At 41.5% G+C, this 17,275-nt stretch overlaps 1 protein-coding gene across 4 annotated transcripts in view; it reads right to left on the bottom strand.

Annotated features, from left to right (window-relative positions):
* Nucleotides 1-17,275, bottom strand: part of LOC128694293 (uncharacterized peptidase C1-like protein F26E4.3) — a 151,856-nt gene that overhangs the window by 4,438 nt on the left and 130,143 nt on the right. For all 4 annotated transcript variants that reach the window (XM_070093732.1, XM_070093735.1, XM_070093733.1 and 1 more), the window contains one exon: nucleotides 4,291-4,442. In XM_070093732.1, the coding sequence (XP_069949833.1) occupies nucleotides 4,291-4,442 (152 nt within the window). The remainder of the gene's footprint in view (nucleotides 1-4,290; nucleotides 4,443-17,275) is intronic.

The raw sequence follows: 17,275 nt of genomic DNA, 5'->3' as shown, positions 1-17,275 counted from the left end.
CTGCCGACTAGCGTGTTTAGCTTCACAGATGACACGGCAGGTGACCATTCTCATCCACTTAAAATCAAGGAGTTACTCTGTGGTCCTACTATAATATCTGCCTCATGCAGCGCATTTCAAACATACTGCATGAGCACAAGCAGAACACCAAGGCATGCATTTCTGAGAATGCCTGCCTGAGGATTGGGCATGTGAATGTGAAGCCGCAATTAAAACTGAGGTCGAAAATAGGTGTAACAGCTCATCGATAGAAGATATACAGTCCTCACTAAAAGCAGTTTCACATGAGAACAAGTCCCAATTTGCTTGTTTAAATTGCCAACAAGGACTTTGAGGAGGTGAAGAATACGAAAGGGAAGTAAGGAGAATAGGAAAATGATCACTGTCATGTAAATCTGGGAGTACAGACTGGGTAAAGTCTAGTGCAGTTGATGAAGAGCAAACTGAGAGATCGATACAAGAGAGATTGAGTGCAAGGGTCAAAATGAGTGGGAGCACCTGCATTTCAAACATGGAGGGGAAGAGAAGTGAGAAGAGCCTCTAATTGAATGCCACACGAGTCACAGTGAGAACCCCCCCCCCCTTCCCCGAGGAAATGGTGAGCATTAAAATCACCTAATAAAAGAAGTGGTTACAGTAATGAAGAAACCAGAAACTCAGCCCCTGTGATAGATAATGCCCAAGAAGGAGGGAGATACAAAGAACAGACCATATACCACTTATTAAAGTAGATGCGCACTGTAGTGTAATGCAACGAAGTATGAACAAAGATCTGATGGTATGGTGTACCAATGTGTACAAAATGTGCACTTTCATTAAAGGTTCCAACGAGAAAAGGATCAGATGAATGTAATAAAACATTGCCCAAGACAGGATGGATAACAGTGGAGTGTAATTTGGGTTCTTGTAAACACAAACGGGAGAAAACTGGGAGAGCAATACCTGAAGCACACCCCAATTACCTCTGAGGCCTCGGATATTCAACTGTACATAAGCCATGATTTGTGAAGAGAAGGATACACAAAATATGAAGCAGTAGGTATCTATGGACAAGAAGGGTTATTAAAGTCCACATGTGGAAACAGCAGAAAACGAATAAGCAGCAAAGGATTGGAATGCTGCGAAGAACAGAGTTGTGCAGATGGAGTAGAAGAGTGAAGAGGAGCAATGGAAGGTGGATCAGTGTCCATCAATGGCTTAGCCTCCTTAATATATTAGGATATAGCGGATATATCGGAGATAGAAGGGAGAGGGTGAGTAAAGATCGGGGCGACGATAGAAGTTACCAAAGAACCAGGGAAGGGACAGGAGAGGAAGAAACTTGGGAGGAGACAAGAAAGAGGGGCACTGTACAAGGGAAAGGATGAACCTCCACACTCATAACACAGCTAGTAAGAGGTAAAGAACTAGGTACAGAGACTGGAAAGAAAAAATGCCCAGAAAGGATTGGTGAAGGAGAGTTTAAAGGAGATTTTATACTTTGGGGATGCTCTGGAAGTAGAGGAGCGAAAGGAAGGTGCTGCTGTGCGAGGTATTATACACAAACATGCGAGTGAGATGAAGATTCGAGAGCAGTATGAGGTGATGAGGTAGGGACCTTGGAGTCCAGGACTGCAAGAGTTAGATACACATGTAACTGTGGAATGTGTGACCACAGGGAAAACTGCAAGAGGTGGGACCCCAAAGGCTGGAAGCCTCTTAGTAACTCTAGAATAAGAAATATGGGGAAGTCTCCCTTGGAGGCATAGATAAGAGAACGCCATGGCACAAGTAAAGCCTTCTCTCTGAGACAGCGGATTTTTCTTTAATTTAAGTAAACTTGGCAACGACGAGAATAAGATGGGCGAGCTTCATTACAATTAAAGCAAGAGGGAGGTAGACTACAAGATGTATTGGTATGGTGAATGGCACCAGAGTCTGGACATTCTGTAATTGACCTGCAATATTTTGCTGGATGGTCAAAACACCAGCAATTTCTACACTGTTGTGGTGTAGAGATCAACTTTCGGACTTGTAGGCCAGTGTCCTGCAATGTAAACCGAGGACAGAAACTCACGGCAGTCAAAAATTAAGCGAGCTACATTACAGGGGAAGCGTCTCTGCCAGAGGGAAGGGAGGTCTTGGAGCTCCAGAATGCCATCACCACATCTGGAAATCACACTGAACAATAGTATGAGGTAGAATGACAGTACCACTACAAGAACTGAGAGAAACATGTTTTTGAATTATTACAAAATAGCATCAGTGGTGATAAGGAGAGAAAGCTTGTGAGCTTGGCCAGCATTTTGTACCGTGACAATGCGTGCACCACTCTCGAGAGCATGTAATGAAATATTTTGACCAACATGGCACAGGAGCACCTTGCTGATACTATGATCAAAAAGATAGTCAGTGGAAGATGTCAGTTGCATAGTGAAAAACTTGGTCCAATAGAGTGATAGGCATTCGAAGCAGTGTCATAAGAGAAAGGTTGTGATTGTTTAGCTGCGGGACCAGAGGTGGTCTGTTTTGAGGCAGGGACCTAAATTACTGGGAATGGTTGAAGGTCCTTGATCTGTATTCCCTTGAATGCAGGCGAGAGATACATAATATACACCTGGAAGGTCCTGGAGGGTCTGGCACTAAACCTGCACATGAAATCACTCCCTATGAAAGCAAAAGACTCACCAGGAGATGCAACATTCCCCCAATGAAAAGCAGAGGCACCACAAGTACACTGAGAGACAACACAATAAGACTGTTCAATTGCCTCCCAGCATACATAAGGGGGATTACCAATAGACCCCTGGCTGTCTTCAAGAAGGCACTGGACAGGCACATAAAGTCAGTACCTGACCAACTGGGCTGTGGCTCGTATGTCAGCTTGCGTGTGGCCAGCAGTAACAGCCAGGTTGATCAGACCCTGATCCACCACGAGGCCTGGTCTCAGACTGGGCCGCGGGGGCATTGCCCCTCGAAACCCTCTCCAGGTAAACTCCAGGCATTATGGGGAGAAGTCGGAAGCATGGTCAGATGTGTCAAACAAGTCAGGCTGAGCCTTGGTATCAGGAGCGTGTGACAAAATGTCACCTGCAGAAGATACAGGGGCATTAGAAAGGTCCAAAGGATAGTCCAGTAACACGGCAGGGTCATAAGAGGGTGCTGCTGCAGAAAGGGGCCCAGGAGGAGCAGTTTCAAGGAGTTTACCTGGAGTTTACCTGGAGAGTTCCGGGGGTCAACGCCCCCGCGGCCCGGACTGTGACCAGGCCTCCTGGTGGATCAGAGCCTGATCAACCAGGCTGTTACTGCTGGCTGCACGCAATCTAACGTATGAGCCACAGCCCGGCTGGTCAGGTACCGACTTTAGGTGCTTGTCCAGTGCCAGCTTGAAGACTGCCAGGGGTCTATTGGTAATCCCCCTTATGTATGCTGGGGGCAGTTGAACAGTCTCGGGCCCCTGACACTTATTGTATTGTCTCTTAACGTGCTAGTGACACCCCTGCTTTTCATTGTGGGGATGCTGCATTGTCTGCCAAGTCTTTTGCTTTCATTGCGAGTGATTTTCGTGTGCAAGTTCGGTACTAGTCCCTCTAGGATTTTCCAGGTGGATTTGGGACTCCATGATTGGGTCTCTCTTTTCTTTCTGTTTTCCAGAAAAAAAAGAAGCAAAAAGGGGAACATGGAGGGGTAGCTTCTAAGAGGAATGAAGGGGCCATAAATCCCCCTCCACACCCAAGAGGACCTCAGCACAGTCAGTAGTGTAGATGTGGCATGAAACCCATACAATACCCTACCTTTCATGCCAGTAAACCAGCAATCCAGGATAGCAACCTCACATCAACCGAGCCACCTCGGTGGACAACAGAGAGGGTGGTTGGATATCTGTGACAAAGCATAACTCCTTTGGCCACCACCTCCTGGAATTCAACAGGCAGCCTCCAAAGATACATCCATCACCTGAAAGATACTCAAAGCCTGCCCCCAGTAGACCAGAGGGGGATCAGGATCTCCAGATGATCCAGATTCCATGGCAAACTACACTACCACCAAGGACCTCAATGGAATGGGATGGACCAAGGTACCCTTTCCCCCAATCTAGTAACTAGAATGCTTGAGGGAAATGAGAGGGATGGGGGGAGGAGGAGGAATGGGAAAGGAGGGATGGGGAGGATGGGACAGGGAAGGTGAGGACTGGGGGGTAATTAGGTTCGGTTGGAGGAAGATGACTGAAGGGTCTAATTCTTCAGCTTCGCCTCAGCAAGGAGCCCCCCTTGAAGAGGATTAACATTTCATCATTAAGAATATCCTTACCCAGTATTTGACAGGAACAGATCCTAGAGAATTGTCTTCTCCCCATCCAATGATCCTGACAGAGTGCATTGCTGTCTCCTGCCCTGCCAGTCCAGTGAAGGAGTATACACCACTCTCATAGATGAACAGGTCGCTGTGTACTGTCATCATTGCTGTAGACAAGAAAGAAAACTAGTGGTATTAATTCAAGGATTATGTAGAGTAAAATAAAGGTTGGATGTGAAAAGTGGGTTATAGTAAGTGTATATGCACCTGGAGAAGAGAGAAGTGTAGAGGAGAGAGAGAGATTTTGGGAAATGTTGAGTGAATGCGTGGGGAGTTTTGAACCAAGTGTGAGTACTTGTTTACCTGGAGAGAGTTCCGGGGGTCAACGCCCCCGCGGCCCGGTCTGTGACCAGGCCTCCTGGTGGATCAGAGCCTGATCAACCAAGTTGTTGCTACTGGCTGCATGCAAACCAACGTACGAGCCACAGCCCGGCTGATCAGGAACTGACTTTAGGTGCTTGTCCAGTGCCAGCTTGAAGACTGCCAGGGGTCTGTTGGTAATCCCCCTTATGTGTGCTGGGAGGCAGTTGAACAGTCTCGGGCCCCTGACACTTATTGTATGGTCTCTTAACGTGCTAGTGACACCCCTGCTTTTCATTGGGGGATGGTGCATCATCTGCTAAGTCTTTTGCTTTTGTAGTGAGTGATTTTCGTGTGCAAGTTCGGTACTAGTCCCTCTAGGATTTTCCAGGTGTATATAATCATGTATCTCTCCCTCCTGTGTTCCAGGGAATACAGGTTTAGGAACCTCAAGCGCTCCCAGTAATTGAGGTGTTTTATCTCCGTTATGCGCGCCGTGAAAGTTCTCTGTACATTTTCTAGGTCGGCAATTTCACCTGCCTTGAAAGGTGCTGTTAGTGTGCAGCAATATTCCAGCCTAGATAGAACAAGTGACCTGAAGAGTGTCATCATGGGCTTGGCCTCCCTAGTTTTGAAGGTTCTCATTATCCATCCTGTCATTTTTCTAGCAGATGCGATTGATACAATGTTATGGTCCTTGAAGGTGAGATCCTCCGACATGATCACTCCCAGGTCTTTGACGTTGGTGTTTCGCTCTATTTTGTGGCCAGAATTTGTTTTGTACTCTGATGAAGATTTAATTTCCTCATGTTTACCATATCTGAGTAATTGAAATTTCTCATCGTTGAACTTCATATTGTTTTCTGCAGCCCACTGAAAGATTTGGTTGATGTCCGCCTGGAGCCTTGCAGTGTCTGCAATGGAAGACACTGTCATGCAGATTCGGGTGTCATCTGCAAAGGAAGACACGGTGCTGTGGCTGACATCCTTGTCTATGTCGGATATGAGGCTGAGGAACAAGATGGGAGCGAGTACTGTGCCTTGTGGAACAGAGCTTTTCACCGTAGCTGCCTTGGACTTTACTCTGTTGACGACTACTCTCTGTGTTCTGTTAGTGAGGAAATTATAGATCCATCGACCGACTTTTCCTGTTATTCCTTTAGCACGCATTTTGTGCGCTATTACGCCATGGTCACACTTGTCGAAGGCTTTTGCAAAGTCTGTATATATTACATCTGCATTCTTTTTGTCTTCTAGTGCATTTAGGACCTTGTCGTAGTGATCCAATAGTTGAGACAGACAGGAGCGACCTGTTCTAAACCCATGTTGCCCTGGGTTGTGTAACTGATGGGTTTCTAGATGGGTGGTGATCTTGCTTCTTAGGACCCTTTCAAAGATTTTTATGATATGGGATGTTAGTGCTATTGGTCTGTAGTTCTTTGCTGTTGCTTTACTGCCCCCTTTGTGGAGTGGGGCTATGTCCGTTGTTTTTAGTAACTGTGGGACGACCCCCGTGTCCATGCTCCTTCTCCATAGGATGGAAAAGGCTCGTGATAGGGGCTTCTTGCAGTTCTTGATGAACACGGAGTTCCATGAGTCTGGCCCTGGGGCAGAGTGCATGGGCATGTCATTTATCGCCTGTTCGAAGTCATTTGGCGTCAGGATAACATCGGATAGGCTTGTGTTAATCAAATTTTGTGGCTCTCTCATAAAAAATTCATTTTGATCTTCGACTCTCAGTCTGGTTAGCGGCTTGCTAAAAACTGAGTCATATTGGGACTTGAGTAGCTCACTCATTTCCTTGCTGTCATCTGTGTAGGACCCATCTTGTTTAAGTAGGGGCCCAATACTGGACGTTGTTCTCGATTTTGATTTGGCATAGGAGAAGAAATACTTTGGGTTTCTTTCGATTTCATTTATGGCTTTTAGTTCTTCCCGCGATTCCTGACTCCTAAAGGATTCTTTTAGCTTAAGTTCGATGCTTGCTATTTCTCTGACCAGTGTCTCCCTACGCATTTCAGATATATTGACCTCTTTTAGCCGCTCTGTTATTCTTTTCCGTCGCCTGTAAAGGGAGCGCCTGTCTCTTTCTATTTTACATCTACTCCTCCTTTTTCTTAGAGGAATAAGCCTTGTGCATACATCGAGTGCCACCGAGTTAATCTGTTCTAGGCATAAGTTGAGGTCTGTGTTGCTTAGTATATCTTCCCAGCTTATATCGGTTAGGACTTGGTTTACTTGGTCCCACTTTATGTTTTTGTTATTGAAGTTGAATTTGGTGAATGCTCCCTCGTGACTAGTCTCATTATGTCGGTCTGGGGCTCCACGCATACATGTCTGAACCTCAATTATGTTGTGATCTGAGTACATTGTTTTTGATATGGTGACATTTCTTATCAGATCATCATTGTTAGTGAAGATGAGGTCTAGTGTATTCTCCAGTCTAGTAGGCTCTATTATTTACTGGTTTAAATTGAATTTTGTGCAGAGATTTAAAAGCTCGTGTGAGTGTGAGTTTTCATCAGAGCTGCCTCCTGGTGTTATTACTGCAACAATATTATTTGCTATATTCCTCCATTTTAGGTGCCTTAAGTTGAAATCCCCCAGGAGCAAGATGTTGGGTGCAGGAGCTGGAAGATTTTCCAGACAGTGGTCAATTTTTAACAGCTGTTCCTGGAATTGCTGGGATGTTGCATCCGGAGGCTTGTAGACTACCACAATGACTACCACAAATGAACATGGCTGACTCCCCTTCCAACTCCACTCCCTTCAAAGGATTCACCCATGATTACTCAGGTATGATTATTCCTGACAATATCAAGGACTACATCGTTGCTCTAGAAAACGAAATCAAAGATATCAAAGCAACACTCGAGCGACGAGAATCCAAGATAACCAACCTCGAGAACAAGATCCAAAACCTTGAAGAGAAGATTACATCGGGAAGTGTTGACACAGAAAATACTCTGAAAGCAGCTATAGCCAGTCACACCGAACAAATAACTACAATAAATATGAAGGTTGCAGAAGCAATCAAGGACTGGAATCAGAACATGCACACTCGACTAAATGAATACCTTGATTTCCAAGACGACAAAACTGAACAAGATAAGTTGTCTGATGCAGTTATAATAAACAGTCCACACATTCCAAGTGACATAACACAAGCTCAGTGCAAAGAAACTGCTGTCAGGATAATACAGGACCATGTACAAGTCATCGTGCAAAACAATGAAATCAAAGAAACACGTTTGTTAGGAAAACCAGGAAGTAAACACAGTATAATGATCAGACTTCATTCATACGATAAAAGAAAGGACCTAATTAAATCAGCAATTACAATGAAAAATGGAGTGTACATAAATGAGTGTCTAACAAGAAAACGTCAAAACCTTCTGTTCAGGCTGAGAAAACTTAAACAGGAAAACAAAATACATCAGTGTTTCACGCGAGATGGGAAAATACTAGTAAGGAAAACATCAACAGGACAACAATATACAGTGGACCCCCGGTTAACGATATTTTTTCACTCCGTAAGTATGTTCAGGTGCCAGTACTGACCGAATTTATTCCCATAAGGAATATTGTGAAGTAGATTAATCCATTTCAGACCCCCAAACATACACGTACAAACGCACTTACATAAATACACTTACATAATTGGTCGCATTCGGAGGTAATCGTTATGCGGGGGTCCACTGTACTATCTCAAACGAACACGATTTCTCTACCTTCCTTAGAAAAGCTGTCATTTCTGTAACAGATTAGATAAGTGCCCTTAATACATATATACGTGTGGTGCATATAGTGTACCTTACTATTATATTGTGCATTATTATTTTTATTATTTTTTTCATCACAAGCTAATGCTAACTACCTCCAATACGTTTTTACTTCTTTCTTACTGCTATTAATTGCTCATAATTTTATGTTACAAGTCAAATCTTACTCCAAATTAATATTATTCATTGTTCTTACCTGTCCATTTAATTTTGTTTACCACTACTTGTTTTTTTAGTCACTTTTTATTGTGTGTGCAATTAGTGTATATTCCAATTACTTTTTTGCAAGTACCAAAACTATCTTTTGCTAGCTAGTACCAACTACCTCATTTTTTTTTTTACTTTTTATTGTGCAATAAACTGCTCAACTTATTTAATATTACAAATCAGATCTTACTCCTAAACCAATATTATTTCATAGTGACTATCTGTCCATTTAACTTGTTTACCATTACTTAATTGTAGTCCCTTATATATTTTTTTTTCCTTTATTTTAGCTTTATATAACTACCTTAGCTCATATATTCACAATTGTTAAAATAATCAAGGTGCTATTCTCAGGTGCTAAAGTTAATAAGTTCACTATTTTGCCATTATACTCCATAGCTCATTTATTTGATTACCACTTTATTGTTCACCACAACTTATATTAGTCCCTTTTATATTATAATTTTATATTATAATTCTAACTTTAAAGAATTACCTTTAAAGTACTACCTACTATCATATTCCCAAGCTCCATTATTTGATCATCACTTTATTTGTTCACCACAAATTGTTTTAGTCCCTTTTATATTGTCTCCTTTATTTTAGCTTTAAAAAACTACCTTAGCTCATTATTTTTACATTTGTTAAATAATTCAGGTGCTATTTTTTTTTTTAGCTTTAGAATATTTACTTTATTTTTTACTTAATTCTAACTATAGATTCACTACAAATCTTATGATTACAAGCATTGATCCTGATACCAACCTCTTATTTAATGACTTAAATGATTCAAACAGTTACTGTAATTACTACACAGAAGAACAATCAAAGGCACTTCTCAGAGCCAACAACAAAACTATCTTTAACTACAATATCAGATCTTTAAGCAAGCATTATGATGACCTCCTAGCATTACTAAATTCCTTGCATGCCAATATGTCCATCATTACACTAACTGAAACCTGGCTAAAGCCTGATACTACAGATGTCTATGCCATTCCTGGTTACACAGCCATACACAACTGTAGGCCAGACCAACAAGGGGGTGGCACTGCTATATACTACTCAGACCAACTAGAATGTATCACTAATACTTGCACAAGGGATGAACATGGGGAATATATAATAGCTAAATTCAAATCCAAATACCTACAAAAACCTCTCACAGTGATAAACATCTACAGAGTTCCACAATCAAACATTAGCCAATTTAGTCAAAACCTAGGAAGTATGATAACTGATGCACGCATGAACAAAGATCACTTACTACTCTCAGGTGACTTCAATATAAATCTCCTGCAAGACCAGGACCCACACGTTACTGAATTCACAAACATAATGAGTAACTGCATGTTGCTACCAACAGTAACAAAACCTACAAGAGTTACAGAGACTAGTGTTTCCCTACTTGACCACATCTGGACCAACACCATATCCCCTTTAAAATCAGGCATAATTACAGATAATACCACAGACCACTACCCTACTTTCCTCATAACAACTCTTGGTGAAATACCCCAAGACACTACTAAAGTCACCTTCAGACTTCACAATGAGGCAGCCATTAATAACTTCACAACAGCAGTAACAAACATTGACTGGCACACTGAGCTAGAAATCTATACAGATATTGACGAATGTTTTAATAATTTTCTAAAAAAGACCCAATACCTTTATAACAAGCACTGCCCTAAAAAAACTAAACAGATGACAGCTAAGAGACTGAACAGTCCCTGGCTAACACCCAACATTCTCAAATCCATAAATACAAAACACCGATATGAAAAACAGTACAGAATGGGTCACATAACCAGAGACCAAACAAAACGTTACTCGTCAATCCTAACCAGCCCGATAAGAAGGGCAAAAAAATTGTATTATGAGAACAGATTATCCAACTTACGAGGTGATATAAAAAAGACCTGGAAGACCCTATCAGAAATTCTGGGAACAAAAAAGATATCACGACATAGCGAAATAAAATTAGCAAAATCAGATGAACCCCAACTCCCACCAACAGAAACAGCAAACAGACTCAATGATTTCTTCTCCACTATAGGTCAAACCCTTGCCAATAAAATCCCAAGCTCAGATACCCCACCAAATGACTACCTCACTGGCAACTACCCGAACACACTGTTCCTAGCTCCGACTAACCCATACGAAGTCTCCCTTATTATCAACGCACTGAAAAAAAGGCAGGAGATTTAAATACCTTACCACCCTTTATATACAAAAAAGCGTCACAAGTACTATCACCAATCATTGCAACACTCTTTAACAAATCCATTGAATCCTCCACCTTCCCTACAGTTCTCAAAATAGCAAGGGTCACCCCGATCCATAAAGGAGGAGACCAAACAGAGTTGAATAACTATAGGCCAATATCCAATTTACACCCTCTCTCAAAATCTTCGAAAAATTAATTCATAAACGAATCTATTCCTACTTCATCTCCCAAAACATTCTCAACCCCTGCCAATTTGGATTCAGGCCTAATAAAAATACTAATGATGCTATTATACACATGCTAGAACATATATACAATGCAATAGAGAAAAAAGAAGTCCCACTGGGGATCTTCATTGACTTACGCAAAGCTTTTGATACAGTTGACCATGACTTGCTCCACGTAAAATTGTCACACTATGGTATTAGAGGGCACTCCCTCAACTACCTCAAGTCTTACCTCAGCAACAGAAGCCAATATGTGTACGCAAATGGGGCAAGCTCTTCCGCACAACCAATTACAGTTGGTGTCCCACAGGGAAGTGTCCTTGGCCCTCTTCTCTTTCTCCTATACATAAACGACCTACCAAATGCTTCGCAATTACTCAAACCCACACTTTTTGCAGATGACACTACATATGTCTTCTCTCACCCGAGCCCAGTCACGCTAGCCAATACTGTAAACACCGAATTACAGAAAATATCTACCTGGATGAGGACTAACAAACTTACACTAAACATTGACAAAACCTACTTCATTCAGTTTGGTAACAGAGCTACAGATGTACCTCTTAACATAACGATAAACGGATCACCTATCACAAAGCTAACAGAGGGAAAATTCTTAGGAATCCACCTCGATAATAGACTCAAATTTCATACACATGTACAACAAATTTCTAAGAAAATTTCCAAGACTGTAGGCATACTATCGAAGATACGGTACTATGTTCCACAGTCAGCCCTCCTGGCCCTTTATCACTCTCTTATTTACCCCTATCTCACCTATGGAATTTGTGCATGGGGCTCAACAACAATTAACCATCTCAGACCACTAATTACCCAACAAAAGGCTGCAGTTAGAATGATAAATTCTCACACTCCACCAATATTCAAAACACTCAACCTACTCACCATACAAAACATCCATACTTATTATTGCACCTATTACATACATAGAACACTTAACTCTGATATTAACCCTCCCCTCAAACATCTCCTTGCCAACCTCAACAGAACACATGACCATAACACAAGGCACAGATCACTCTTTGATGTTCCTCGTGTCCATCTCACGCTATGCAAAAACTCAATGCACATAAAAGGCCCTAAAATCTGGAATTCATTACCTGTAAATATAAAAGAAACACTACCTGTTTACAAATTCAAGTCTCTTCTCAAAGTTCACTTACTCACTCAAAATCAAATAAATACTGAATAACTGAACCTTATAAATTGTATATCCAAAATGTTACTCACAATTATATCACATAAATGTTAAACCTAGGACCCAATCTAACTTTGTTATTTTTTTAAATACACTACCTAACAGAATACTCCATTCTACTGAATGAACAGCAATGCATGCAACCATATGAGCTGTCTTTGTAATACTCATTTGTGCTTTATAGTTATCTGTTTACAATAATGTCTTATCACTGATTTCATCATTGCTTAGTTAATCTTAAGTTAATTTTAAGCCAGCCTGTAATGCTATGCATATAAGTGGCTTTGGCATGCTGCTCTTACCTGTATTTTTTTTGTACCTCTGTATGTATGCTTAAAATGACTAGGTTTTGGTTCTCGACCTTTACTGCTAAAACTTCCACTACATCATTTGAGGCATTAAGCAGTTCTGTGCAAACAAGTGACTCTGCAATGTACAGGCCAACCCCCCCCTTTTGCCTGTTCACTCTGTCACATCTGTATAGGTTGTAACCTGGGATCCATATTTCGTTGTCCAAGTGATCCTTTATGTGGGTCTCAGTGAAAGCCGCGAACATTGCCTTTGCCTCTGCAAGCAGTCCACGGATGAAAGGTATTTTGTTGTTTGTTGCTGGCTTTAGACCCTGTATATTTGCAAAGAAGAATGTTATCGGACTGGTGGTATTGTTGGTACTGGGGGGGGATTTTTTTTCCGGCATTAGTATCTGTATCTGTTGGTTTGGAGTGGAGGCCATCGACTGTGGTTCCACTCCAGGAATGACTGGATTTGGTGTACATTTCTGCCATTTCCTGCCAGTTTTTTTTCCTTCCTGGCACTAAAAAACCTCTCCCTCTTGAGTGGCTGTGGCTACCCAGGTTTTCCCATGGCCTGGATGTTTTGTATCTTTTTGTCCCCTTTAGATGGTATGCCTGGCAATTTAAGTTATAGCACAGTCTTTCCTGTACTGAAAAGGTACACAGTTTAGGGTGAAAAAGCTTACAGGAAGGGAGTTTGCATTTTCCTGTTGTCATATGGGCATGGCATTTTCTAGGGTGGTCATAGTTGCATGTCCCATCTGTTTTTCCAGATTTCCCATGCCAGCAGATACCAAGTGCATAGTATGTGCACAGGCTTGGTTTCCATTTGCCTTGGGTTTCTGTGACTGTATTCCCTGTTGGTGCATGTTTCCCTGTCTTACTTCTATCCTCCCTAGCACCAACAATGGAGCTCCCACCAGTTGTTTTTGGTAATATATCCTCACTATTGCTAGTGGAGTCCTCTTGTTTGCTATTTCCTGCGGTATTTCTAGTTTGCAATATTGGTTTTATCTTATCTTTGACTACACTTGTTTCCCTACTATGGCTCCTGTCCCCTATGAGGTCATTTATATGTATTCCTTCCTGCGTATAATTCCCGACTACCTGGACAAAATCTCCAGCTTCACCATTACTGTCTCCCAGGACAGCATCTCCAGCTTCACCATTACTGTCTCCCAGGACAGCACCTCCAGCTTCACTACTACTGTCTCCCAGGACAGCACCTCCAGTTTCACCATTACTGTCTGCCAGGACAGCACTATCAGCCCCACATTTACTGACTACCAGGACTTCATCTCCAGCCTTACAGTTTCTGACTATATGGCCAGTATCAAGGGCAGTACCATTCAGCCCAGACTTTTTATGTTCCCATCTGTTGTAGAAAGCTTCCAGGTTGTCTATGAAAGCAGCTTTGATGTTGTCCTCTTTTAATACCCTTGTGATTTTAGTCCACAGATTTATCTCATTTGGGCATACCCAAAAACACTTCCCTGTTTTAACACTGCTTGTAGCTAGTTCTTGGATATCTGCACAAGGGGCGTGACACCAATTTCCACAAAAATGACAATTTATCCATGTGGAAGCTCGTTTGTTTGACTGACCACAGACTACACAGCTTCATAATGATTTGAATGGTTGATTTACTGCAATTCTACTAGCAACCTCTTGAATATTCTATTAATAACCTCCTTAAATGAAGCTCTAGCTATTTGTATTTCTGTTTCTAACTGTTTTTGTATATTGGACAGCTTACCGTGCACGTTCCTGATTTATATTTAATGTTTGTGTTTATAAGGGCGCCTACAACCCCATCCGTTTACAGTCTGCTTTATTGTCCAACGAAACCGTTTGAAACCAGTAAAGGGTTCGGACCAGTCAAGGGTTCGGACCAGTCGATCTGATCTGATCAGTGGGTCACTTATTTAAAACATACTGGTCGGTGATTTGAGCTAACACATGAAGGATCTACTGGAAATTATCTACCCGAGTAATATGTGATTTGATTGATACAAAAGTATAACTTGCGTGTTGAAGAAACCGGTGACTGCTGGCAACTCCTACAATGACGAACGGTCGACCTCAACCCTTGTTTATCAATCCTGTATCTAGCTTTTCTATTTTTTTTCTGTCTCCACCACAATAAATGCTATATTATCACTATAGTTGACTGGTGGAAATTTTGGAGGAAGGACGCCTTTTCTGTAGTAATAACTGCTTCTCGTTGTGTACATTGCGACCACTGGTAACTACAGGTTATATGAAATTCACAGTATACGTCTGGTATTTCAAGAAAAAAGAAACTAATGAAATTCACTCCACTCCACTAAGTACCATTATAATACTGGTTAGTTGCTACTACAACACTGTATTCTGCTATTCACTGGTATCACTAGATTACATGCGAGTACACTAGCAAGCCAGGAAGATTATTAAAAACAGCTGACCTGTGGCAAGTTTCTGGCGACTTCTGGCACCTGCCTCTATAGGCTTATCACTTCATTTACAAATTCACCTGTTTTCAAATGACACTTTAGCCTTTATCATCAATATACTAGGGAGCCACTGTAGTATACACTATACACTATGTATACTCAATGTTATCAGGGAGACTTTCTTTCCTCTGACACGAAAAGTTCAATTATTATTATTTTTTCCACACGGGACACAGGCCTGATTCCCCTCTGGCAGTAAACTCTGCTAGGTAGTGCACACTAATTCTCCTTTTTTGACTCAGTATATAATGTTTTCCGCCCAAGATTGGTTCCAGGCGCTAGAGGGATGTATCGTATAGGATTGATGACACAAATTAAAGTTCTAGCACGTAAGAGCGACCGTGAAAACACGAGAAAACCCGGAGCACAACGAGGCACGCTGACACGCTTGAGATGCCTATGATTGGGGATTTTAATGCTAAAGTGGGTAAAAATGTTGTGGAGGGACTAGTAGGTAAATTTGGGGTGCCAGGGGTAAATAAAAATGGGGAGCCTTTAATTGAGCTATGTGTAGAAAGAGGTTTGGTAATAAGTAATATGTGCTATATCATACAAGGAATGATATAGCACGTAATGAAAGTAGTTTGTTAGATTATGTATTGGTGGATAAAAGGTTGATGGATAGGCTCCAGGATGTACATGTTTATAGAGGGGCAACTGATGTATCAGATCATTATTTAGTTGTAGCTACAGTTAGAGTAAGAGGCAGATGGGACAAGAGGAAAATGGCAACAACAAATAAGAGAGAGGTGAATGTGTATAAACTAGGGGAGGAGGAAGTTAGGGTGAGACATAAGCAACTATTGGCAGAAAGGTGAGCTAGTGCAAAGATGAGTAGTGGGGGGGGTTGAAGAGGGTTGGAATAGTTTTAAAAATGCAGTATTAGAATATGGGGCAGAAGTTTGTGGTTATAGGAGGGTGGGTGCAGGAGGAAACAGGAGTGAATGGTGGAATGATGAAGTAAAGGGTGTGATAACAGAGAAAAAGTTAGCTTATGAGAGGTTTTTACAAAGCAGAAGTGTTATAAGAAGAGCAGAGTATATGGAGAGTAAAAGAAAGGTGAAGAGAGTGGTGAGAGTGCAAAAGGAGAGCAGTTGATAGAGTGGGTGAGGCACTGTCAAGAAATTTTAATGAAAATAAGAAAAAATTTTGGAGCTAAACAAGTTAAGAAACCCTAAGTAGCGAATGGATTTGTCAGTTAAAAACAGAGTAGGGGAGTTAGTAGATGGGGAGATGGAGGTATTGGATAGATGGCAGGAATATTTTGAGGAACTTTTAAATGTTGACGAAGAAAGAGAGGCGGTAATTTCATGCATTGGCCAGGGAGGTATACCATCTTTTAGGAGTGAAGAAGAGCAGGATGTGAGTGTGGGGGAGGTGCACGAGGCATTACGTAGAATGAAAGGGGGTAAAGCAGCTGGAACTGATGGGATCATGGCAGAAATGTTAAAAGCAGGGGAGGATATAGTGTTAGAGTGGTTGGTATTTTTGTTTAATAAATGTATGAAAGAGAGGAAGGTACCTAGAGATTGGCATCGAGCATGAATAGTCCCTTTATATAAAGGGAAGAGGGACAAAAGATATTGTAAAAATTATAGAGGAATTAGTTTACCGAGTATACCAGGAAAAGTGTACGGTAGGGTTATTATTGAAAGAATTAGAGGCAAGACAGAATGTAGGATTGCGGATGAGCAAGGAGGTTTCAGAGTGGGTAGGGGATGTGTAGATCAAGTGTTTACATTGAGGCATATATGTGAACAGTATTTAGATAAAGGTAGGGAACTTTTTATTGCATTTATGGATTTAGAAAAGGCTTATGATAGAGTGGATAGGGGAGCAATGTGGCAGATGTTGTAAGTATATGGAATAAGTGGTAAGTTACTAAATGCTGTAAAAAGTTTTTATGAGGATAGTGAGGCTCAGGTTAGGGTGTGTAGAAGAGAAGGAGACTACTTCCCAGAAAAAGTAGGTCTTAGACAGGCATGTGTAATGTCACCATGGTTGTTTAATATATTTATATATGGGGTTGTAAAAGAAGTAAATGCTAGGGTGTTCGGGAGAGGGGTGGGATTAAATTATGGGGAATCAAATACAAAATGGGAATTGACACAGTTACTTTTTGCTGATGATACTGTGCATATGGGAGATTCTAGAGAGAAATTGCAAAGGTTGGTGGACAAGTTTGGG

The sequence above is a fragment of the Cherax quadricarinatus genome, chromosome 43 (assembly GCF_038502225.1).
Source record: "Cherax quadricarinatus isolate ZL_2023a chromosome 43, ASM3850222v1, whole genome shotgun sequence".
NCBI classification, from domain to species: domain Eukaryota; kingdom Metazoa; phylum Arthropoda; class Malacostraca; order Decapoda; family Parastacidae; genus Cherax; species Cherax quadricarinatus.
Note: the sequence above shows the minus strand (reverse complement) of the source record. Positions and strands in the feature narration are given on the sequence as shown.